Below are 24,858 nucleotides of genomic sequence, written 5' to 3'. Positions count from 1 at the left end.
TGGGAGAACAGCGGAATTTTCAATGACTTTCTGAATGTCAACAAAGTCAGCTGTATGGATCGCTGGGGAGACGTGTTCCCAAAAAAACAGCACCAGGACAGAGAAGGCAACCTTCCTGTTTCCAGGGACGTGCAGTCAGGAGAGGCGGGGCCTCACCAGTGTCATGAGGAAACGAAAAGAATTTTTAAAATAATTAAAAAGGCTAAGGTAGTTGTTGGCAGACTCCAGAGTCACAGTGACTCTGAGTCTGCTTAGTGCTAACCGTAGGGGGAGGCGAGAGAACTATGGGCTTCCTTTGCATAAGGAATTTTTCGCCTTTTAACCCTTGCTCAGAGTTAAGCAAGGGTTAAAAGGCGAAAAATTCCTTATGCAAAGGAGGCACGTGATTCTCCCGCCTCCTGATCCGGGAGCAGGAAATCATGCCTTGCCTAAGTAAATTGTTTTTTTATTTAATTTTTTACATTTTCATCATGGCGGACAAGAGGAGAGTTGAAATCCACAGCTGGAAAAGGTATGTGGATCGGACGGAGGGAGGAGGGGATTCAAAATTTTTGTAATTTAATTTGTAATTTTTTATTGTGAGGAATTTGTGTGTGTGTGTGTGTGTGTGCGTGTGCGTGTATTTCTTTCTTCACAGTGGTTGGGTTGGAGGAGGCGTGGGGCGAGGCGGCGGAGCGCGGCAGCGGCAGGGACGTTCTCGCCACTGTGTCCAACAGGCCAGGCGTCTCACTTTTATGTCTGCCATAAACGTGAGATGCCTGGCCTGTTGGACACAGCGGTGGTGGGCTGGCACTTGCTTTCTTTTGCCAGGCCCCTCGCACCCGCATCCAGTCCGCTGGAGCTCGCTTTGATGCCGCTCGTTTATTGGGGAGAGAAAGGGGGGAATGATCTCAAGGAAATAGCAGCAAATTGTAGATTAGAGTTATAAAAAGGTAATAGATAGTAAAATACATGGAATTGCAAGGAAATTATTAAAGGAGCAGGACGTGAAATGTGAGAACAATAGGGCAATTTCCACAGGATAGAGATAAACAGGACTATACAGAAAATAAGCTAACTGGAGATTCTATTTAGTGATAGCTGGGAAGCAGCAATGGTGGGAACAGACAGGCAGTAAAAGATCTAAGACCTAATGATTTATGACGGTATATTTCTTTAAGGGGACATGCTTTGTGATAATTGGATAAAAGGAACTTGCCCTGAAACAGACAATCTATTCCCAAGCATCGTTATTCTGTAGAGAATAAAGCTTTGCAACAATTTCTAAAGTTGTTGCAAATTCATTTGGGCGGAAGACAACAGACAACAGGCTATCCCAGCATCCCTGGGATAATACTACACACACAGAGACACACAGACACACACCGGGGGGGGGGGGGGGAGGGGGGAGGGAGAGCAGCTTATTGACTAAATACTGATAAACCTTTCCTGGGCCAGGTTTAATTCTCTGTTGGGCCTCACGTTTCATACAAAGTTGTAAATTTATTGCTACGCAGGTAGTCCTCAGCTTACAACCATTTGTCCAGTGACACTTCAAAGTTACGACAGCACTGAACAGAAAATTGAATTATGACCGATCCTCGCACTTACAACTGTCACAGCATCTCCGTGGTCATATGAGCAAAATTAAGGTGCTTGGCAACTGACATGTATTTATGACGTTTGCAACATCCGAGGGTCCTGTGGTGACAAATTTGCAACCTTGGCTGCTGACAAGCCAGAAAATCATTAGGGGAACTGGATTCACTTAACAACTGCAGTGATTTGCTTAACAACTGTGGCAAAAAGATCATACAATTGGAGGTGAGTCACTAAACAACCCCCATGCTTAGCAATGGAAATTCTGGTCCCAGTTATGGAGCAGCTGGAGCAGTGTGCAGCAGCTGCCAAAAAAGCCAACACAGTTCTAGGCTGCATAAACACAGGGATAGAATCAAGATCACTTAATTAATACCACCTTATAATGCCTTGGTAAGGCCACACTTGGAATACTGCATTCAGTTTTGGTCGCCACGATGTAGAAAAGATGTGGAGACTCTAGAAAGAGTGCAGAGAAGAGCAACAAAGATGATTAGGGGACTGGAGGCTAAAACATATGAAGAACGGTTGCAGGAACTGGGTATGTCTAGTTTAATGAAAAGAAGGACTAGGGGAGACATGATAGCAGTGTTCCAATATCTCAGGGGTTGCCACAAAGAAGAGGGAGTCAAACTATTCTCCAAGGCACCTGAGGGTAGAACAAGAAGCAATGGGTGGAAACCAATCAAGGAGAGAAGCAACTTAGAACTGAGGAGGAATTTCCTGACAGTTAGAACAATTAATCAGTGGGACAGCTTGCCTCCAGAAGTTGTGAATGCCCCAACACTGGAAGTTTTTAAGAAGATATTGGATAACCATTTGTCTGAAATAGTGTGGGGTTTCCTGCCTAAGCAGGGGGTTGGACTAAAAGACCTCCAAGGTCCCTTCCAACTCTGTTGTTCTGTTCTGATTGTGTTCATAACTTGAAGGCTACCTGTATCTGCAGACAGCTGTCAGAGGCATCCTAGTTCAAGGTGTAACATCACAAGCAGCCACCCATTAAAAAAAGAGACTAAATAAAACCAAGACCTTGTTTAAGGACTGATTTCTGACCCTAATTATCGATACCTGGGTCCAGTCCAATGGATTTTCGTCAAGGCTGGAGGGATTAGAGGTTGTTTATATAAAATAAGGAGACTCCAGAGACTTAGCATCTTATTCTTAGCGCCTTAAATAGGTTTTCAAAAAACCTCCCCTCCCCAGAAATCACACCACCCAAAATTTCCATGTGATCCCAGAATATGGTGATGCTTTCCAGAGAGCGGTTGTGGGTCCATCAAAATGTTGCTTGGGTGGCCAGAAGTGATTGATCAGCAGTTCGCTTAGCGACCATTCAAAGTTACAATGGCACTGAAAAAGTGACTTATGACCATGTTTCACACCTATGACCATTGCAGCATCCCCATGGTCACGTGATTTACGTTCCGATGCTTGACAACTGACTCACAATTATGACAGCTGCAGCATCATCAGATCATATGACTGATTCCCTTTTGCAACCTACAGACAAGTCAATGGATCTATTGGAAGAAAATGCCCTTCTGGGTTCAGTTCCAAATGGGGAAAAAAAGACACTGGAAACATGGAGGCTGCTTGGAAAGATGGTTTAATGGTGGACAGGATCACATGGCTTGAGGTCCTGAACAGAAAAGGGGGATCACATGGGTCCAGATGTTGGGTGAAGAAGAAAAAGAGAGCGAGATGCTGAAAGTTCCTGGCTTTATGCCCTCTCTGGCCTTTGATCTTGATCTTGTATTCTGATTGGTTGTCAGACTCCCATGGGGCCATGCAGGGGCAACTCTGTAGGTTGTGCTTTGAGTCCAAATTTGGTTGAGCATCGCTTCTTCCCAGGTGCCCTGTGGTGAGATGGGTAAAGGGCTAATACCAGCATGCCTTAATCCCATCACCTTTATTTTCTTTAGACCCTCGAAATAAGCGCTTGGCCTTATTTTCGGGGAGGTCTTGTTATTTATTTATTTATTAATAAAATTTTTATTTTCAAACAAACATAAACACACAAAACAACTTCAACTTCAACTGTGTTGATTGGTTATAAAATCTTTCTCCGTCCGTTCCATAGTCATCACTTGAGCTTTATCAAAAACCACTTATTGTCAATCAAATATCTTTGTATATATTATTATTGTACTTCATTTGTTTAATTATGACTAGAGTAATTTCGGCAGAAGCACCAGTGATATCAAAAGTCAAGCAGATGAAAGGAACAGATGGAGGGTTTTGAATTCTTTTAAGATATCCAATGAACAACAAGTTGTCAAGAAAAGTCCACATACTGATTATGTGGATGACTAAGCGAATACTTTTGGCAATATAGTGTAAGACTTATCAAGAAAACACTTAGAATACAGATTCTAAGTGTTTTCAAAGAGATATTGGGCTGCACTATTTCTGGAAGGATACAAGATGATGAAATGAAATGTCACAATAAAATTTAATTAAATGTAGTTAAACTTTTAGTATTATGTATAAGATAAAGTACTAATAGCAATAATCAAATAAATGATCAATAATGATAATAAAGCATTTATATATACTAGATTGATAATGTGAAATTTTATATAAACTGTAAGTGAGGATGATGGAGATGATGTTGAAAAGCCTTTTTATAAAAGATAAACAATTCTATATAGAATAGAAAATAGATGTAATATCCTTGGATGATTTCAGGATGATGTCATGAAATGCCATAATATAAATTTACTTCAAATTTAATATGCCTCATATAAAAAGGATGCAATAATAGCTATGCTTAAAGTTTAACAATTATAATAATTTGTATAAATGTATATTAGATTGATGATACTAATAATGGAAAAAACGTGGAATTGAAAATTATTAGAGAATTATTATTAATGATAAAATGATAGAATGGTTTAGAATAGGCTACAAAAAAAAATGGGCTTGTTATCCGGGGAGGTCTTATTTGGGGGGAAACAGGGTAGTTGTACATTGAGGACTACCAGATCTGGTTCTGAGGAATCATCCAGATTCTTCCTACCTTTTTACCCACCAGATACCCACACTTCAGTGTCTCTCTCGTTCGTGACTCAATTCTGGAGGGCAAAGAGATGGAAAAGGGTTGGACAGGACATGATTGCTCTGGTCTGTTTGGCTTCTGTGCTGAAAGTCAAATGGGGTGTGCTGTTTAGGTAACAAACATTACTTTCGGCCAGTCCAGTCCTCTGCCAAGAGATGGGGTTGACGTCTTTCAGAGGGTCCTCTGAGACCTCTTAATGAAGGGGGGGCAATGCCTGCCTTGTTTTGACAAAGGGGGCGAGTGTGGGCCAGCAGAAAGCAAACAAGGAAAGAGGAAGCGTTCTTTGATTCGCTGATAACAATACTGCTTTCTTGGAATGGCGGCTGTGTTATGCTAACCCGTAACCACCAGCTTCTCCAACTAAGCAGGAAGGAAACAAGGAGCCAAGTGAGAGGAAATATTAATCAGATGCAATATAAACAGGGGGAGACGTAAGTCCCCACCCAGTTGAACCCAAAGGCTGAGCCGCGAACTAACCAAGGCAGCTGATAACATGATGGAGAAGAATGCATACGCCATGGCCACTTTGGGGCTAGACTCCAAGGGTGGCCTTCAACCAAAGCGGGATTGTGGCTTCTACATGAAATATTTCTTCCTCTTCCTCTCCCTCATCCAGTTCCTTATCATTTTGGGATTGGTACTTTTCATGATCTACAGCAACCCGCTGGAAGTCACCGAGAAGCACCTCAAGGGCTTGACAAACCAGCTGCAGGAGAGCGACAAGAAGATCAAAGCCCTCAGCGAAGAGATTGGCAAACTCAAGCGCCAGCTGAATGCCACGGAGAAGGAGGCGCGTCTGGTCCAGACCCAAATGCTCAGGTTGAACGCCACCTTGAGGTTTTGCAACAGTGAAAAGGTAAGCCCTGGGAGAGGAAGAACTTGGAGGCAGACGGCCCATGTGGCTTGTATCTTTGCAATTTATATTGTTTTATTTGTTTCCTAGTATGATTTTAGAATAACAGAGTTGGAAGGGACCTTGGAGGTCTTCTAGGCCAATCCCCTGCCTAGGCAGGAAACCCTATAGCATTTCAAACAAATGGTTTATCCAACATCTTCTTAAAAACTTCCAGTGTTGGGGCATTTACAACTTCTGGAGGTGAGTTGTTCCACTGATTAATTGTTCTAACTGTCAGGAAATTTCTCCTCAGTTCTAGGTTGCTTCTTTCCTTGATTAGTTTCCACCCATTCCTTCTTGTTCTACCCTCAGGTGCCTTGGAGAATAGCTTGACTCCCTCTTCTTTGTGGCAACCCCTGAGATATTGGAACACTGCTATCGTGTCACCCCTAGCCCTTCTTTCTATTAAACTAGACATACCCAGTTCCTGCAACCGTTCTTCATATGTTTTAGCCTCCAGTCCCCTAATCATCTTTGTTGCTCTTCTCTGCACTCTTTCCAGAGTCTCCACATTTTTTTACCTCGTGGCAACCAAAACTGGGTGCAGTATTCCAAGTGTGGCCTTACCAAGACATTATAAAGTGATATTAACACTTTACATGATCTTGATTCTATCCCTCTGTTTATGCAGCCTAGAACTTAGATCTGATTGCTTATTAGTAACCTAACTTATGACTATCACTGTGTTGTATCTTATGAATGTATTCTATTTTTTTTCTTTATGCACACTGAGAGCATATGCACCAAAGACAACTTCCTTGTGTGTCCAATCACACTTGGCCAATAAAAAATTCTATCTATCTATCTCCAGGTTGCCATGAGCATCCGCCTTTTTCTATGCAATTTTAAGAATGAAGTTGAGTTCCTTTTCCAAAGGAAGGGAGAAATGATAAGCGCATGGACAATGTGGATGGAATATGAAGTGCATGGAAAGATTTGTCCGTTAAATAGGGCGTCATAAATTAATTAAATATTAAGTTATTTAATTCAAATGCAAATGTAAGTTAATTTACCGTACCCGATGGTAAGATGGGCAGCCAAGGAGACATGCTATTTAATAAAGGCATGAGTATTAGTCATGACGGCTACATTAAACTTTCATATTCAGAGGCAGTCTCTGAAGTAGCAGATACCAGAGAATAAATACCAAGGACAAAAGGCTTCTACTTTGGGCATCTGTGTTACCATTGTTGGAAATAATAAGGTGTTGTGTGAATTGTTTCAGCTTCAGATGATAGACCTGGCACTTAACCCACAAAGCAGGTGTTCTAGAACCCTCAATCCTGTTCAGATCTTTTCTGGAGACTTTCCCAGTCCTAGGAACTTTGGTTGGGGGATATTCTAGATTATTAAGCCATTCTAGGACATTGAATGTGGGACGCCGTGCCTTCTCTCCCCCCTCCCACCAATTGTCATCATAACTCAAGGACTACCTGTATGGAGTTAGTTTGCTACTGTTTTTCTCAATTTCCTAGCCTAGAGATTTCCTGGTGGTCTTCCATCACACTACTATCTAGGTTCAATCCTGCTTACCTTTTTTGATATCAGTTAGATTAGCTGGATTTTGAAACCGCCTACTTTATGACAAGTGCCATGTTTCTATGGTTTTTGAAATTATGTCTAATTTCCCCATTCTTTCCCATGAGCTTATAATGTTTTCTGGTTTCCTATCCACCCAAAAATCAACTTCAAAGTGGGTCAGTCTTTGGTGACTTTACTTCCTTCACATTTATGGTGAGGTACTTTATAAGGTAAAGTACCTTACGATAAATGTAAGGATGCGGTGGCTCAGTGGCTAAGACGCTGAGCTTGTCGATCAGAAAGGTCAGCAGGTTGGTGGTTTGAACCTCTAGTGCCGCGTAACGGAGTGAGCTCCCGTTACTTGTCCCAGCTTCTGCCCACCTAGCAGTTCGAAAGCATGTAAAAATGCAAGTAAAAAAATAGGGACCACCTTTGTTGGGAAGGTAACAGCGCTCCGTGCGCCTTCAGCGTTTAGTCATGCCGGCCACATATCCATGGAGAAGTCTTTGGACAGCGCTGGTTCTTCGGCTTTGGAACGGAGATGTGCACTGCCCCCTAGAGTCAGGAATGACTAGCACATATGTGCGAGGGGAACCTTTACCTTCACCTTTAGGACATTGAACACTTGCTGACAAACAAAAGAGGGATGGCATTGGGGATGCTGCAGAAGACAGAATTCAAATAGATTGAATTCTACATGAGGACAGACCCATGGAAAGTGACCAACTCCTTACAAGAGAAAATGAAACACCTGGAGTGGTCAGTTTGAGAACAATTTTCTCCCAAGGAATGGAGAAGGACATTTGTGGGAAAACAGCCCATGAGATTGTTTGGGCAGTGGGGGGGGGGATTTGTGCCCAACCAGGTCTGGAAGAAAATATAAGTGACAGGTTGTTTCCCCTTCCGTGTCTCTTGAGACAGTGTAGTTTGGGACAGTTAATTTATCTATAGATTGGATATTTTTTTGAATGAGATCAACCACTTTCACAGCCACAATGGTGTTTGTGCACCTATTGGAGGCTGACTTAACTTTTTAGAACACATACAAGCCTTTGGTTAAAATCTATTTCATCAGAGGAGTCTCCTCTGAGAAGGTTGAGAAGGCTTGAAAGCAAGCCGGTGGCTCTTCTGTTATTCCCCAGAGGCCATCGAAGACACTTAATGGACTTTCCATCCTTTTCTAGACAAAGCTGAAGGAACAACAGGCGAGCAATACAGCAGCTCTCCTAGCAACAAATGACATTACATTCCAATTGCATTATTTGAATTTTTCCTGCGTTGGTGAGTATTGCAAACCCATCTTTACTAGTAGCTCTGTGACACAAAACCAGAGAAATTTGCAGTGATCTTTCCTACTTATATCTCTTTCTGATTCCTCCTTTCAATGTATTTGCGTTGCCTTTGGGCTGTCTTTGAAAACAGTTCAAGAGGTTTGTTTGGTGCAAAAGTGCCAATATTTGGAGGGTGGATGGGCCACAAAACCAAATAACTGATTTCCCATGCAGATAATTATCCACTCCCTAACTCTGACTATGCCCTGACCATAATGTTTTAGAATACAATACAGAATAGAATTGGAAGGGACCTTGGAGGTCTTCTAGTCCAACCCCTGCATCCATTGCTTCTTGTCCTGCCTTCCGATCCGTGGGGAAATTCAAATTTTTTTACTACTGGTTCTGTGGGCACGGCTTGGTGGGCATGGCAGAGGAAGGAAACTGCAAAAACTCCATTCCCACCCTACTCTGGGGCCAGCCAGATGTGCTTTTTGCCGGTTTCCTGAACTACTCAAAATTTCTGCTACTGGTTCTCCAGAACCTGTCAGAACCTGCTGAATTTTACCCCTGCTTCCGGTGCTTTAGAAAACAAGTTGACCCCCTCTTCGTTGTGGGAGCCCCTCAAATATTGGAACACTGTAAGGCTACAGTTCTAAAAAGAGACTTAAGTTAATTATATGTAGTCAGTACTTTATTTTATTTGTTCTGATTATAATTGCAAAGACATCTGTGGTGGTGTGGCAGGGGGAGAAGAGGGTCTTTAATGCACACATCCATGCCCAGTTTTGCAATATTGACTGGCTGGCTTTTGTGCTTGTCGCTTGGTTGTGTTGGGATGTGTGTGTGCACGAAGGGAGGCTCAACCAAACTCATTGTACACATATTGTACTCTGACAATAAAGGTTTGAATTTGAATTTGGTCTACAGCACAAGTGACGCTGCTGGAGAAGCAGCTGGTGGCCTTGGAGCTGAACAGCCAGAGGGAGCGAGAAAAATTAAACCAGGAAAGTAAGTCTTGGCAAGGCAAAGCCGAAAATGAAGAGAAAGAGAAGAACGAATGCCAGCTAGAAAAACTCGAGCTGCAGACGCGGGAACAGAAGCAACAGGAACTGAAGTCCACCGTGGTCCAAGAGTTCGATCCTGTCCTTAAGAACATTAAGGATTCCGCGGATCAGTTTTTTACTTCCTATGAGTTCCGTGGCTGTTACCGCAATGAGATTGAACCCGCGTTCCGCTCCATGTTCAGAAATATGCAGAGCCAGCTTGATACGGTGGCGATACAATTTGACCAGAAGGCCAACGAGGTGACTCGAGAGAATGCCTTGTTGCAAAGCCAGAAGGCTGCTTGTAAGCAACACCTGCAGGATCGGGACCAACAGATGAGCCGCCACAAGGAGCAGTTTGAGTGGGAGAAGCAGATCATCCAAGAATCCCAAGAAAACCAGATTCGGAAAATAAGGGCCGAGTGCAGCAAGATGATTGACGAGAACGAAAGCTTGAAGCTGCAGGTCCAGCAAACCAAACAGGCCTGCATCGGCCTGAGGGTAAACCAAGACCCCCAATTTCCTTTCCTTGGGTGGGCAGAGTTCATCCCCACTAGACCAGATCTCAGAAGCTCTGAGGTTCTAGAAGCAGCTGCTGCCAGATGGGCCCTGGGCTACAGAAGCATCTACAAGGGGTGCAGGCTGCCCCCAAAAACCAGGGTGGTGGCTGAGGCTGTGAGATAGAAGCTCTGCTCTTTTATACCAGGGGTGCCCCACGTAACCCATGTAAAAGAGGGGTGGGCTCTCAATTGCACAATTGTAGGCACCCTTGGGACCTTCTCATCTGCACCCAAGATACTCCTGGCTAGAAGGACTGATCTCAGCAGTCCTAATTTAGGGTGAGGGCAGGCTAGCATTGAAGAGCTATGCAGATGGTCCTCAACTTACAACCACAATGAAGCCCAAAATTTCAGTTGCTAAGCACAGCAGTTGTTAAGTGAGTTAGGCCCCATTTTACCAGCTTCTTGCCACAGTTGTTAAGTGAATCACTGCAGTTGTTAAGTTAGTAACACAGTTGTTAAGTCAATCTGGCTTCCCCTTTGACTTTGTTTGTCAGAAGGTGTCAGAGGGTGATCCCATGACTCTGGGACTGGAGACTACAACTGCCACAAATACATGCCAGTTGCTAAGCATCCGAATTTTGATCATGGGATCGTGGGGATGCTGCAATGGTCGTAACTGTGAAAAGCTGTCATGAGTCTCTTTTTTCCCAGTGTCGTCGTAACTTCAAGCTGTCACTAAACAAATGGTTGTAAGTCGAGAACATTATTTAGATGTTGTGTAGAAATATGCAAATCTGCTTAAAAATATCTCCTTCGTGAAACATCGATTTGGTCTTTTGGGTTTATGATATTCCAGCATCTCTTTTATCTCTTTCTCCTCTGCATTCCAATCACTTAATGTTACTTTAAAGACATAAAGAATTTTCCTGATCAGAAAAGAGGTTTAGTTGTGTCAATAGAGCAAAATAATAATATGGGGAAAGAAGGAGGGTCCATCTCTGATTTTACAAAAATGTAAATGTTCTACAAATTCTTTGCAGGATTTTAGGATGCTAAATATATCTTCATTTGTTAGTGGCATGGGTGGAAAAGAAAACATGTAAAATATAAAACAAGATAACTTTTTAAGAAAATAAGTACAGGGAAGTCAACGAGAGGATACCGAATAACAGATTTGGAAGGGACCTTGGAGGTCTTCTAGTCCTGCTTAGGCAGGAAACCCTATACCATTTCCAAAAAGTGGTTGTCCAATCTCTTCTTAAAAACTTCCAGTGTTGGAGCATTCACAGCCTTTCTAAGTTTGTTCCATTGATTAATTGTTCACTTACTCTCTGCAGTTTAGTCTATTTCTGGAACTAAAGGCCAGGTTTAAATTGACTGGCCTGATTTTTGCAACTACATGACCACGTTGTTGAAATTAGGAGGTGCAATGTCAGTTTGGGGGCTGTAGTTTTCCATTTTTTAAGAGAAAAATACAGACTGTTAATGGGTCCATTCAGGATTTGGAAAGCTCAACAAACTTCTTATTTCCATAGACATCAGCTCCGGGCAACACGGCTTTGAGGAACCCGTTAAGTCTGGGCCCACCTAATCCCTTTGGCTCCTTTCCGAGAAGTGTGGGGAACACAGGAAGTCTCGTGAATCCTGCAGCAAGCTCTAATGTCTTCAGCAATCCATGGGGGAGGCCAAGTTCACCCGCTCAGCCGAGTTCTGGATCTCAGCGAAATCTAAGCACCGCTGGTAAGTAATCCATTTTTGGAAAGAATGGGGTTTAGTTCCCTAAGATGCCTCTAACTAACCTGAGAACTCATATCCTAGGACTCACAGATGGGGACCACCCCTTTGAGGGATAAAGCAAAAGGATCTGTGCTTTTAACTTTGAGTATGTTTAAGACTGCGGGGACATAATTATTGCTTATTACTGGATTATAGTTGCTAGCAAACTGTAAGATTTCATTCGTCAGTCTTCTGACTCTGAAGGGTACCATCTTGTATAGCAGGGCTGCCAAACCCTCAGCTTGTGGGTTAGATGCATCACATGCTGGCTATGCCCATGCCCGGTTTAGGAAGAAAAGTCGTGATACGTCATGAGATGCTGACATGACGAAGGGAGTTTGATACCCCTGTTGTAGAGTAACAGAACAACAGGGTTGAAAGAGACCTTGGTGGTCTTTTTGTCCAATCCCCTGCACAAGCAGGAGACCCCATATCATTCTTGACAAATAGCTGTCCACTTCTTCTTAAAAATCTCCAGTGATGGAGCATCCACAACTTCTGAAGGCAAGAGCTGTTCCACTGGTTAATTGCTGTTACTGTCAGGAAATTTCCCCTTAGTTCTAGATTGCTTCTTTCCATCCATTGCTTCTTGTCTTGTCTTCTGTTGCTTTGGAAAATAGGTTGACTCCCTCTTGTTTGTGGCAGCCCCTCATATACTGGAACACTGCTATGATGTCACCCCCAGTCCTTCTTTTCAGTAGACTAGACATACCCAGTTCCTGCAACTGCTCTTCATGTTTATCCTCCAGACCCCTAATCATAGCAATAGCAATATAGCAGTTAGACTTATATACCGCTTCATAGGGCTTTCAGCCCTCTCTAAGCGGTTTACAGAGTCAGCATATTGCCCCCACAGTCTGGGTCCTCATTTTACCCACCTTGGAAGGATGGAAGGCTGAGTCAACCTTGAGCCGGTGAGATTAGAACCGCTGAACTGCAGATAACAGTCAGCTGAAGTGGCCTGCAGTACTGCACCCTAACCACTGCGCCACCTCGGCTCTTCTTTGTTGCTCTTCTCTGCACTCTTTCCAGGGTCTCAAACTTCTTTCAAGATACGGATGATTTGAACTCCAAATATTTAAAGTCCTTGGCTCATGCTAAAGTAATGTTTACCACCCTCAGCAAGCTTTCAGCATGGGGACTTCAATTCCCAGAATGGGTGAGCTGGCTGAGGAATTCTGGGAATTGAAGTCCGCACATCATAAATGTGGGGAGATTGAGAAACACTCTTCTAAAGAGATTCTGGTTATTTTCCTGCTATGACTGCAGTTCACCTCTCTTTTGGCAAACAATACTTATTTTAAAATAGCTAATGTCCATTTTTCACTTATTCCAATATACAGCAAGAGCTTGAAAGCTTCATCTTAAATTTACTTGGGTGACAAATAAAATAACGGTGTCATTGTGAATAATAAAGACAATAGAACTGTGATGGTGAACTTGTGGCACGCATGCTACAAGTGGCACGCCGAGCCCTCTCTGTGGGCATGCGAGCCATTGCCCCAGCTCAGCTCCACAGCGCATGTGCACATGCCTCTTGCTGACCAGCTGATTTTCAGGTCTCTGCTGTGCGGGGGGGGGGACACGCATGCGGGAGACACACATACATGGGGCACTGGAGTTCTGTGTGCATGTGCAGGGAGGTGCGTGGGGGGATGTAGTGCCCCCCCCCACACCCCATTTTTGGTCCCAGGAGGTGTCAGGGAGGCCTGCTAGGCTGAAACAGGGTGTGTGGGGAGCACTGGGGGTCACGTGCGCATGCGCGGGGGCGGGGGGAATGCAGAGGGGGTCATGTATGCATGCGCAGGGAGGCAGGGCATGCAGGGTGTGTGTGGTGCATGTATTGTATTATAGGTGTGGGCACGCAATGACAAAAAGTTTAGCCATCACTGAAATGGAAGGTGAATTTCATTTTTATTTATTTTTTAACAAAGGTTGAGTTATGGAACAGACCCAGAGATTGAAAAGAGAGCTAGGATTCACTCTTGCTTAATTCCTTCTTGGATAGGTGCTAGTACAGGGAATCTGCAAAGATTTTACACCTTACTCACACAGTGTTTCCATGTAGCTTCATAATTAGATGAAGCAGTCAGCAATTTGGGAGAGGCTGACATTTTTGCCTGTAGCCTCTTTCTACAGATTAAACCAAAGGCTGTTTTTAAATCAGAAAGGCAGCCTGGGAAGTTAAAGAAATGATTTTCTGCCAGGCCCTGCAGCTCAAGTCAATGATGAAACATTATTAACCATCCCATCCTTTACCCAGCTTGCTTCTCTACCACGTTGTCTTAAAACAATGAGTCACCTGGCTTCCCCTGAAGATGCAGGATACAATCTATTAGACATGCTTACGGGACTGAAAAATTTGACTAGAAAGTATTGTCACTGTTCAGGTAAATCAGGATTACACATCAGGTCAGCCTTACCAGGTAGGGCAGAGGTGTGTGCGTCTGGGGAGGGGTTTGGGGGGGGCTGGGAAGGGGGCTTGGAGGAGTCTAGGAAGGAGGCTTGGGGCTGTAGAAGGGGTCTTGGGGGTTTGGAGGGGTCTTGGGCTCTGGGAAGGGGGCTTGGGGTGTGTGCGTCTGGGAAGGGGTTTGGGGGGGCCTTGGGAGGTCTAGGAGGGGTCTGGGCGGCCTGGGAAGGGGGCTTGGGGGGGGGCTGGGAAGGGGGCTTGGAGGAGTCTAGGAAGGAGGCTTGGGGCTGTAGAAGGGGTCTTGGGGGTCTGGAAGGGGGCTTGGGCTCTGGGAAGGGGTCTTGGGGTATGTGCCTCTGGGAGGAGGTTTTTTTTGGGGGGTCTGGGAAGGGGGCCTGCATCTTGGGACCCCGGCTTGTGCGCTGCAGGGAGGCTTCCCCTCACCCTCTCCTCTCTTCAGTTGAAGCCATGCTTCTTTCTGCTTCGTTTCCTGGTTGCCATTCAAGGGGAAGGGAGGAGAGTATTGTGGGGGTGGGGGGACAGGGACTCCGGAATGTAGTGCCTCAGCCGGCTAGCCATAACATCTACCAGCAGGTGTGAGAACCAAGGTCATGTCAATGGACACCTGTTGAAGTTGAGTGGGAACCTACATCTGGACCAGTGGTGGATTTCAAAAATTTTTGGAACCTCTTCGGTAGGTGTGGCCTGCTTTCCACGTCCACTGGTGGAACGTCTTCTAACCGGTTCGGTAGATTTGACGAACCGGTTCTACCGAACTGGTGCGAACTGGTAGGAACCCACCTCTGATCTGGACTGATTGGCCCATGAGACCTGAGAGACATAGAGGAGGTCTCATTCTTTTAGCTATCCCTAAGCACGGGAATAATTCAGAGCTAGCTTCACCTTTCTAAGTGCCGATATGACGTACTCAATAAAGGATTTCTTGAACCTGAACAAAATGTCAGAGTCCTGACTTCCCGGAGTTCGCTACTCGGAACGATGACATCAGACAGGAAACATGGCCAGATAAACGAATTTAGTTTTATTGTAAAGCTACAATTTTGAGTCTGAAAGTACAATTCTCCCACCGTCTCCTTTACATCCTGAGAAACTAGGAAGGGTCTCTTCTGAGCCTTCCTCCCCCCCACCTGCTATCCAGCTGAGCTGCAGGCTATGCCCGTGATGGGGAGCCTATGGTACATGTGCCAGTGGTGGCACGCAGAGCCCTCTCTGTCGGCACGCACACTGTCGCCAGCTGCTCTTCTGGTTTCCGGCATGCCGGACAGCTGATCTTTGGGTTTCTGGCATGCACATGTGTGCCGGACAGCTGGTCTTCACGAGTGCCAGGGAGCCAAAAAATGGCCCAAAAACAGCCTACAACAGACTGTTTTTTAGACTGTTTTCAGGCCATTTTACAGGCCATTTTACGGCTGTTTTGGGGCTACTTTCAGGCCAAAAATGGCTCAAAAAGCAGCCTGAAAATGGCCTGAAAATGCCCCCAAAACAGACCTGAAAATGCCTGAAAAATGGCCCAAAATGACCAAAAAACAGGCATGCACATACCGGCCAGCTTTGGGTTTCAGGTGCGGGCACATGCACATGCACACACACACGCACGCGATCCAGTTTGGGCACTTGGTGCCGAAAAGGTTCGCCATCACTGGGCTATGCTGTCTCTTTTCTGACCATTCCTCAGGCAGCATCTCTTCACTCTAGTTTTCAAGATCATTCCAACATACCATCTAATGACACACACACACACCCTCTTTGGCAACTGAAAGGGATAACCTATATCAGTAAATTGAGAACTCAGTACTGTTACCGACCAATCAGAGTTTATTGCAAAGAGTTCTCTTTCCATCAGGTTTCCCAACAGGCGAAACCTGCAGTTGCAAGCAAAGTTTAAAGACCTCAGCCATGGATATAGAAAGTCAACTAAATCAAGCATTCTGTAGTTTATTTATTTAACAGAATAACAGAGTTGGAAGGGACCTTGGAGGTCTTCTAGTCCAACCCCCTGCTCAGGCAGGAAAGCCTATACCATTTCAGACAAATGGTTGTCCAATTTCTTCTTAAAAACTTCCAGTGTTGGAAGTATAGATTTATTAAATTTTGTTAAATCTATATGCCACCCAAATTTCACAATCCAAAGTGACTCTGGGCAGCTTATAATGCCATAAAAGCATAAATGCAAAATGATTAAAATTAACCTGAGAAGGATTGGATCAGGTGTAACATCCCTAAATGTAGCGTGGTAATGCTGAACCAATTTTCTCAAATGAGATTATCTGATTGCACCTCAGAAGCCCTTTTGGGGGAAAAAATAGGCTACAAGCCACCAATGACAAATTTATCTTTAATTGATTGTTCCAACTGAGCCTCCTGCTTTCATCTTTGAAGCAAGATCTTATCGAATTTTTCCAGATCAAATAGTGTATCACTCAGTGCCTATAATTATCATTAAAGAGGAAGGCAGAGGAAGAGTGGGAGGGAAGGTAAGAGTAGGAAAGAGGGGAGGAATGGGAAGAAGAGGGGAAGGGTAAAGGGGAGGAAGGGGAAGGAGAGAAGGGAAAGGAGAGGAGGAAGGAAGGAAGGAAGGAAGGAAAGAAGAAAGAGAAGAAAGGGGGTAGGAAGGAGGGAGGGAAGCAAGGAGGGAAGGAAGGAGGGAAGGAAGGAGGGAAGAAAGGAGAGAAGAAAGGAGGGAAGGAAGGAGGGAAGGAAGGAGGGAATGTAGGAGAGAAGGAAGGGGTGAAGGAAGGAGGAAAGGAAGGGGGAAAGGAAGGAGAGAAGGAGAAAAGAAAGGAGGGAAGGAAGGAGGGAAGGAGAGAAGGAGGGAGGGAAGGAAGGGGAGTAGGAGAGAATAAATGAGGGAAGGAAAGAGGGAGGGAGGGAAGAAGAAGTAGGACCGTTGTAAGATAAGATGGATCTATGGGATGATAAAAAAGCAATCTTCAAGTATATTGTCAACAGTAGGGAAAATTTTTTATAAATACATATTATTAATAACAGTTATGAGATCATATAATTGTGAATGTATATATGAAATTAATAAAATAAAATAAATTAAAAAAATTAAAAAAAATATCATTAAAGAACCTGCAAATTGCAATTAGTTTTGCACACTCTTGATTATATCGGGGGTTTGTTTTACACTTAGTTCTGGTACTCTTTGTTGGAGCTTCAACCATTAGATTCCTATCTGGATTAGTGGTGGGATTCAACATTTTTTACTACCAATTATACTATAGTGGGTGTGGCTTGGTGGGCGTGGCAGGGGAAGGATACTGCAAAATCCCCATTCCCTCCTGATCAGCTGGGACTTGGGAGGCAGAGAATAGATGGGACCGGAGCCAGTCACAGGTGATATTTATCGGTTCTCCAAACTATTCAAAATTTCTGCTACCAATTCTCCAGAACTGGTCAGAACCTGCTGAATACCACCTCTGATCTAAATGTTGAGTCATGGCAATTGGACTTCTTTGCTATTCGGTTTGAAACTGTTTATCCAAGTAGCTTCTTCAGTAGCTTCTTGCAGACTGAAGAAACTTCTTGGATAAGCAGGATAATGTTTTAAAAAAAGAGGTCCAGTTACCATGAATCAGCTCTACATACGTACAAAAAGTTCCAGACAAACTTTATCTGGATGAGTGAGAATCTTCATCAATGATTAAATTTCTAGTGATGTTAATTATTTAATGCACAATGTGTAATATGTTCATCTCATCTTTTACGACTCAATGAGCTGTTAAAGCCGGAAAACTATTGATGAGCTATAAAGATGGGCAATAGCTCTTTTAAATTCCTGGTACCATGTAATTTGATAATTGCTCTCTGAAAAGATGTTCTCCACCCAATATATTAATTAGAAATAAATTAATTATTCCAAGCCAGCTAGTTGTCATGTTAGAAACTAGTCTTGCAATAAATAAGGAGATGATTGTTGTCAATTTGAAAACATTTTTTAAAGGATTATAGTTCCTTATTGGTAACATTTATAGAATCGAATCGAATCGAATCGAATCGAATCGAATCGAATCGAACAGAACAGAACAGAACAGAACAGAACAGAACAGAACAGAACAACAGAGTTGGAAGAGACCTTGGTGGTCTTCTAGTCCAACCCCCTGCTTAGGCAAGAAACCCTAAACCACTTCAGACAAATGGTTGTCCAGTCTCTTCTTAAAAACTTCCAGTGTTGCATCATTTACAACTTCTGAAGGAAAGATCATTCCACTGATTAATTGTTCTAAGTATCAGGAAATTTCTCCTTGGTTCTAAGTTGCTTCTCTCCTTTATTAGTTTCCACCCATTGCTTCTTGTCCTGCCTTCAGCTATTCTTTGGAGAATAGCTTGACTCTCTCTTCTTTGTGGCAGCCCCTGAGATATTTGAACACTGCTATCATCAAACTAGACATACCCAGTTCCACCAACTGTTCTTCATATGTTTTAACCTCCAGTCCCCTAATCCTCTTTGTTGCTCTTCTCTGCACTCTTTCTAGAGTCTCGACTTCTTTTTTTACTTGGTGGAGACCGAAACTGGATGCAGTATTCCAAGTGTGGCCTTACCAAGGCATTATAAAGTGGTATTAACACTTCACGTGATCTTGATTCTATCCCTCTGTTTATGCAGCCTAGAACTGTGTTGGCTTTGAGGATATTATTGTCTGATCAATGGTACCGACACCCATAAAAACCTCAAAATGAGCCCTCAGGAGCTCATTCAACCAACCCATTTACACTAGATTGAATTGGTGATCAATTATTTAGTAACTGCATTCCCCCCCCCCCCACTTCCATTTTGGAAACAGTCAAGTTGATCAACATTGCAATTATGTCATGTTTTTCTCCATAACAACAACCTTCTAAGAGAGATTGGGCTGAGGGAGTGTGATTGGCCCAAAGCGATCTATGGAGCCTGTTGAATACTAGCGCGGGAAATACAAGCGCGGGGATAAAGGACTCCCTTTCTGATTGGTTCCCGGGCGGAGCCGGTTCAATCCTCGCCCCGATTGGTCGAGCTACTCGACGCCCCATTGGCTCCTCGTTCAAACCCGGGGGTATAAATGTTTGGCGCGAACCACGCCACGTTGAATCGTAGTCACTCTGTTCTCAATAAAGGTTGCTGTTGCATACCCGCTTGTCGCGTCCCTTCCCTTCGCTCCAAGATGCAAAAGAGCCCTGAATCTAGGGCCGGACTTGAATGTGGATCTCTCCACTGCTTCCCCTAAACAACTACCACTGCATACCTTTCTGGCTCTGTATTTAGTCAAGCCCCACACATACACACAGATTATTAGTTCCCTTATTTTTTTATACAGTAAACCTTGGGGAGGAACAGATCACTGGGTATGTGTCATAATATTAGTTTAGTTTAGTTAGTTTAGTTTATTTGTCTTGTATGCCGCCCACTCCCGAAGGACTCTGGGCGGCTCACAACAGACAAGGGAAGGGGGGATAAATAGACAAAGACAACACTTAAAAAAAACGCAACATTCACAATTTCCGTGGGGCTGGATGTTTCACAAGCCCCCCGGCCTGCTGGAGCAGCCAGGACTTGGTGGCTTTGCGGAAGGCCGGGAGGGTAGTAAGGGTCCGGATCTCCACAGGGAGGTCATTCCAGAGGGCTGGAGCTGCAACAGAGAAGGCTCTCCCCCGGGGAGTCGCCAGCCGACATTGGCTGGCAGATGGAATCCGGAGGAGACCTAACCTGTGAGATCTGATCAGTCTATGGGAGATAATCGGCAGGAGGCGGTCTCTCAGGTACCCAGGTCCGATGCCATGTAGGGCTTTATAGGTAACGAGGTATAGGTATTGCGTGAATATAACCTGTAATGCGCTGTAGCCAAGGGCTATAGGGCACAACCTAGTATTAAGGTTACCAGCAAGAATTACATTAGAATTTGGGTGCGTTAGAAATAATGCCAATAGATAATCTTCAAACTCAATTGCTTGGTTTGGCAACTTACGTTACAGAAAATAAATGTTAATTTCAAACCGGTGTCCCTAGCCAGAATGAGAGTGGCTCATGACCAGAATGAATAAAAATCAGGAAAGAGAAGGATACAGTAGACTAAGAATGCACTCAAGACAATCGAGGCATTGGAAAGATTGAAGTCAGCTTGGATGGGGTTGCATATAAATGTTGTGTATTGAAGAAAGACCTGGCTGCTTCCGAGCTGTCATTCGTAACAGCGAGGACTTTTCAGACGTGCCTGTCAGTTGCCGAGCTGTCATTCGTAACAGCGAGGACTTTCTTCAATACACAACACTTCTTCCCCCCCAGCTGTGCGCAAGCACGCGTAGTCTTTTAAATAAGCAGGGGAACGACGGATTCGCTCAGACCGCCTTAATTCTATTGCAGGCGGATCCTGGCAACGATGTCCTTGTGGTAATTGTGGAGGAATTGCATAACTAAAAGGTGAAGTGTGTGGATGAGACATGGTGGCAGATGATGCTGGAGGGGCATGAGGCTGGTAGTCTGCCTCTGAGGGGTTTGGGCTATATATATAAGGATCTGGAACCCTTGGAATGGGAGGAGCATTTACACCGGCTAGATTTTGTTGAACTTGCAGTTGAAACCCTTGAACATCCGCTTGAGAAGCTACGGCTGCTGTCTTCCGTTTCCTCAATTGATCCAGGTGTCTTCGCCATGAGGATCCATCGGATAAGTCAACCCTATAGGAAACGGGTCCTGTTATTTGTGATATAACTGCTGGAACCCATCTCAAGTCCCCTCCATAATTTCTAGCCCAAACTAGATCCCCCAGTTGGAAAGAACGGGATGGGGTTGGAGGCCCCAGGTTGCCAGACTGAATTCCTGAATAGACGGGATGCAATCTATCCAGGGTGGTCCGCAGGCGCCTGCCCATCAACATCTCCGCGGGGCTCTTCTGTGTCAGAGGGCTAGGGTGGATGCTTACTTATTGGCACAGCATTCCACACCTTGCCCTCTGACACAGAAGAGCCCCGCGGAGATGTTGATGGGCAGGCGCCTGCGGACCACCCTGGATAGATTGCATCCCGTCTATTCAGGAATTCAGTCTGGCAACCTGGGGCCTCCAACCCCATCCCGTTCTTTCCAACTGGGGGATCTAGTTTGGGCTAGAAATTATGGAGGGGACTTGAGATGGGTTCCAGCAGTTATATCACAAATAACAGGACCCGTTTCCTATAGGGTTGACTTATCCGATGGATCCTCATGGCGAAGACACCTGGATCAATTGAGGAAACGGAAGACAGCAGCCGTAGCTTCTCAAGCGGATGTTCAAGGGTTTCAACTGCAAGTTCAACAAAATCTAGCCGGTGTAAATGCTCCTCCCATTCCAAGGGTTCCAGATCCTTATATATATAGCCCAAACCCCTCAGAGGCAGACTACCAGCCTCATGCCCCTCCAGCATCATCTGCCACCATGTCTCATCCACACACTTCACCTTTTAGTTATGCAATTCCTCCACAATTACCACAAGGACATCGTTGCCAGGATCCGCCTGCAATAGAATTAAGGCGGTCTGAGCGAATCCGTCGTTCCCCTGCTTATTTAAAAGACTACGCGTGCTTGCGCACAGCTGGGGGGGAAGAAGTGTTGTGTATTGAAGAAAGTCCTCGCTGTTACGAATGACAGCTCGGAAGCAGCCAGGTGCGTCTTAGCCAATCAGACGTGCCTGTCAGTTGCCGAGCTGTCATCAGCGCGAGCTGTAACACGAGCCAGGTGATTGCAGTATAAAAGGCAAGCCGTTTAAACAGTTAACTGTCTTGTTAAAGCAACAACCTTGCTGATTGCTCTATTGTTTCAGCTGTTCCTGCAGCCGCCCAGCCGGCTTCATTTAATACATTGTTGCGAGTTTTGTTACACTACTTCAGCTACTGAATAAAAGGTTACAGTGTTTTAAAGGACCTGCCTGGTTTTTTCAGTTATAATAATAAATACTGCTGTTCTTAAAGCTCTGCTAGACTCTAACAGTCTTTAACCACAGAGCATTGAGAATTATTGAGCTCCTGCAGCCCCAAACTTAAACCGAAAATATGAATATGATTTCTTGAAAACTGATAGGGGAAAACATCCTTTGGCTCCCATTAGCCAGCCGTAATCTTTATTGTGTACTACACCATGACTGACAAGCAACTGTAAATTGGTGCAATGGGAGAGCAGAACACACCATAAATATAATTAAGAAGATACTTGTCCTAAGATAACATGAACCACCCACTCCAAATTAGCATAAATATCAAAATTCGGAGCCACTTTTCAATTGCCTTATATGGGAGATATTCTGACACTTTCTTGGACCTTCTGCTTGAGAATTTGGAAATGATACTTATGGAATGACTCTTGGATGCCCAACAGAAGATTTTGCTGATCTCCTTGAATAAAACAGGGGGAGCAATTCTTCCTTTGGACAGTGTTGAAATGATCCTCTGATAAGTAATCCGAGAATAGGATAGTGGTGTTTAATGATATTCATTGCAGACTACCCCTCGCTTAAAGGATAGATCAGGCCAGAAAGGACTTCGTATTGTAATTTTGGTCAAATTCAAACTAATAGGAAACTTAATGAGCCACGGTGGGGCAGTGGTTAGAGTGCAGTACTGCAGGCTACTTCCACTGCTTACAATTTGGCAGTTCAAATCCTACCAGGCTCAAGGCTGATTCAGCCTTCTATCCTTCCGAGGTGGGTAAAATCAGGACCCAAAGTGTTGGGGGCAATAAGCTGACTCTGTAAACTGCTTAGAGAGGGTTATAAAACCCTGGCACTGTAAAGCAGTATATAAGTCTAAGTGCTATACATGCTATTAATTGACACCAGCTCTTAAATCAAGGCAGAGAAGCGGAATATGTATGTATGTATGTATGTATGTATGTATGTATGTATTGATATGTACATATTGATATGTATGTATGTATGTATGCATGCATGTATGTATGCATGTATGAAATTTATATGCCTCCCATCTCACTATCACATCTCTGGCTACACTAGGAGTTATCATCACTAAGAAGCGTACATTACGGAATGGAAATAGCCCAACTCTCCATTTCTCCAGGGTAGTCACTCTTCTCTGATCCCGGTCCCAAATTACATCACTGTCTTGAGTTCATTCTCTGTTCTTTCTAATATTTAACGTAATATTTAAAACATGTGAGTGTGGTTTGCTAGAGTAATAATTCTTCATAATTTACTTTGTCACTTTGACTAGAATGGTCTTCTGCAACCCGGTGTCTTCCACATGTGTTGGGCTACACCTACTGAAGATGATTTTTACCCAAATATTCTGAGTGGGAAAAAGTAGATCTTGTGCTTGTGGCAGGAAGGCTGGCGATCCTTTCATTATTATGTGCAAATTTATATCTGCTTTTTCTTTAGAACAAAACAAAATCAAGGAGATCTTGAAGGCTGCTGCACAGAGCGGAAAGTTGTCAAACTTAGTACCAGTAAATCCAGTGGGACAGTCCAAGTAAGTTGATGAATTTGTGGTTTTCAAGTTTCCCAATTGGAGGGCAGCATCAGGTTAATTTAAGTGGGCTGGAGAGCAGAGTTTGTGCAAATGCTGATTGATTTTGTACCAGAGGGAGTTGCATAAACACTTAGCTCCATCTCTAAGTTAAAATATTTGGTCTCCAACAGCAAAATTTCTGAAACTGACTCTGAGGTTAAAAGAAAATCAAGAACAGGTAGCAAACTGGGGTTTCAAAGAATTAGCTTATGGGAATTAAAACCACATAAGGTGACGATATCATAATCTCAGAGGCTTTCGAAAGGTTGTTGAAAAGGAGGAGGAAGAAGAAGGCGGGATCAGGTCAAAGTTGTTCACCATGATGGCTAAGCAGATTATAAATCACAAGCAGATCATCCCCGCAAGGTATGGAGAAGGGAAAGGCTGTGGAGTGCACACAATGTTTTTGTGTGCTTCCCAAGAACATCCAGTTAGTCACTGTGAAGAACAGGATGTGGGATTAATATCAACCTTGACATGCGTCCAAATTCTAATGACTGGTCAAGTTATTTTGACAAGCCACTTAATCCTTTCCTTGTATTTTGCTTTTTCTTATCCCAGGAGCTAAAGGAAACATTGACAAAGACAACTAAGAATTCAAAACAGCTCCTAAGCATAAGACTGAAATGTTGCGTGGGGACAGGAAAACATTCACCTCTGTGGAAAAAGACTTCAAGCAGTAATTGAAGAGGGAAGGCCTGGAAGAGCTTTGGGGCCAGTGAAGTGGATCTCAAGTTGGGATCCTACCCTCTTCTATAACATAACTGACATTTAATTCTAGCTCTGTCTTGTACATTGATGTCTTTTACATTGGCTTCCTTCAGTATCTTTGGATTCATTCGAATATCTTACTCCTTCGTCGGGTTGAGGGTCCATTGCAGTGGTGGGTTGCCAATTTTTTTACTACTGGTTCAGGTGCGCCCATGCTTGTGATGCTTCTGCACATGTGCACAAGCATCCGGGTGGGTGGCAGAGCCTCCCGCCACCACTACTACCAGTTCGCCCGATCCAAGCCAAAGCGGGAGCAACCCATCTCTGGTCCCATTGGTGAAAATTCCACATCAGTCCTTCTGTCTCAGGTCTCTTTACTTGTTGAGTTATGGAGAGGATTGAATGTAATCCCTGTGACATCAGCCCGATGAGATATGAATGCAATCAGTCAATATTTTCAGTGATTTCATGCCGCTACTACATTTGTTCACAACGAAAGCAAAAAGGATGGAAATTGTAAATGCACTCTTGAGTGTTAGGAGTTAGTGTTCCTGCAGTTTTGTAAGATACTGTGGCATATTTATGTATATAGCTTT

At 44.0% G+C, this 24,858-nt stretch overlaps 1 protein-coding gene across 1 annotated transcript; it reads left to right on the top strand.

Annotated features, from left to right (window-relative positions):
* Positions 1–4,977: 4,977 nt before the first annotated feature.
* Positions 4,978–24,499, top strand: PLVAP (plasmalemma vesicle associated protein). Its single transcript, XM_032238798.1, has 6 exons — positions 4,978–5,492; positions 8,237–8,333; positions 9,254–9,870; positions 11,408–11,612; positions 23,422–23,512; positions 24,113–24,499. The coding sequence occupies exons 1-6, from the start codon at positions 5,130–5,132 to the stop codon at positions 24,117–24,119; spliced, it is 1,380 nt and encodes a 459-aa protein (XP_032094689.1). The 5' UTR covers positions 4,978–5,129; the 3' UTR covers positions 24,120–24,499.
* The last annotated feature ends 359 nt before the right edge of the window (positions 24,500–24,858 follow it).

This window comes from Thamnophis elegans, chromosome 1 (assembly GCF_009769535.1).
Source record: "Thamnophis elegans isolate rThaEle1 chromosome 1, rThaEle1.pri, whole genome shotgun sequence".
In the NCBI taxonomy this organism is placed as follows: Eukaryota; Metazoa; Chordata; class Lepidosauria; order Squamata; family Colubridae; genus Thamnophis; species Thamnophis elegans.
The sequence above is the reverse complement of the archived record's forward strand: the minus strand, read 5'-3'. Positions and strand labels throughout refer to the sequence as shown.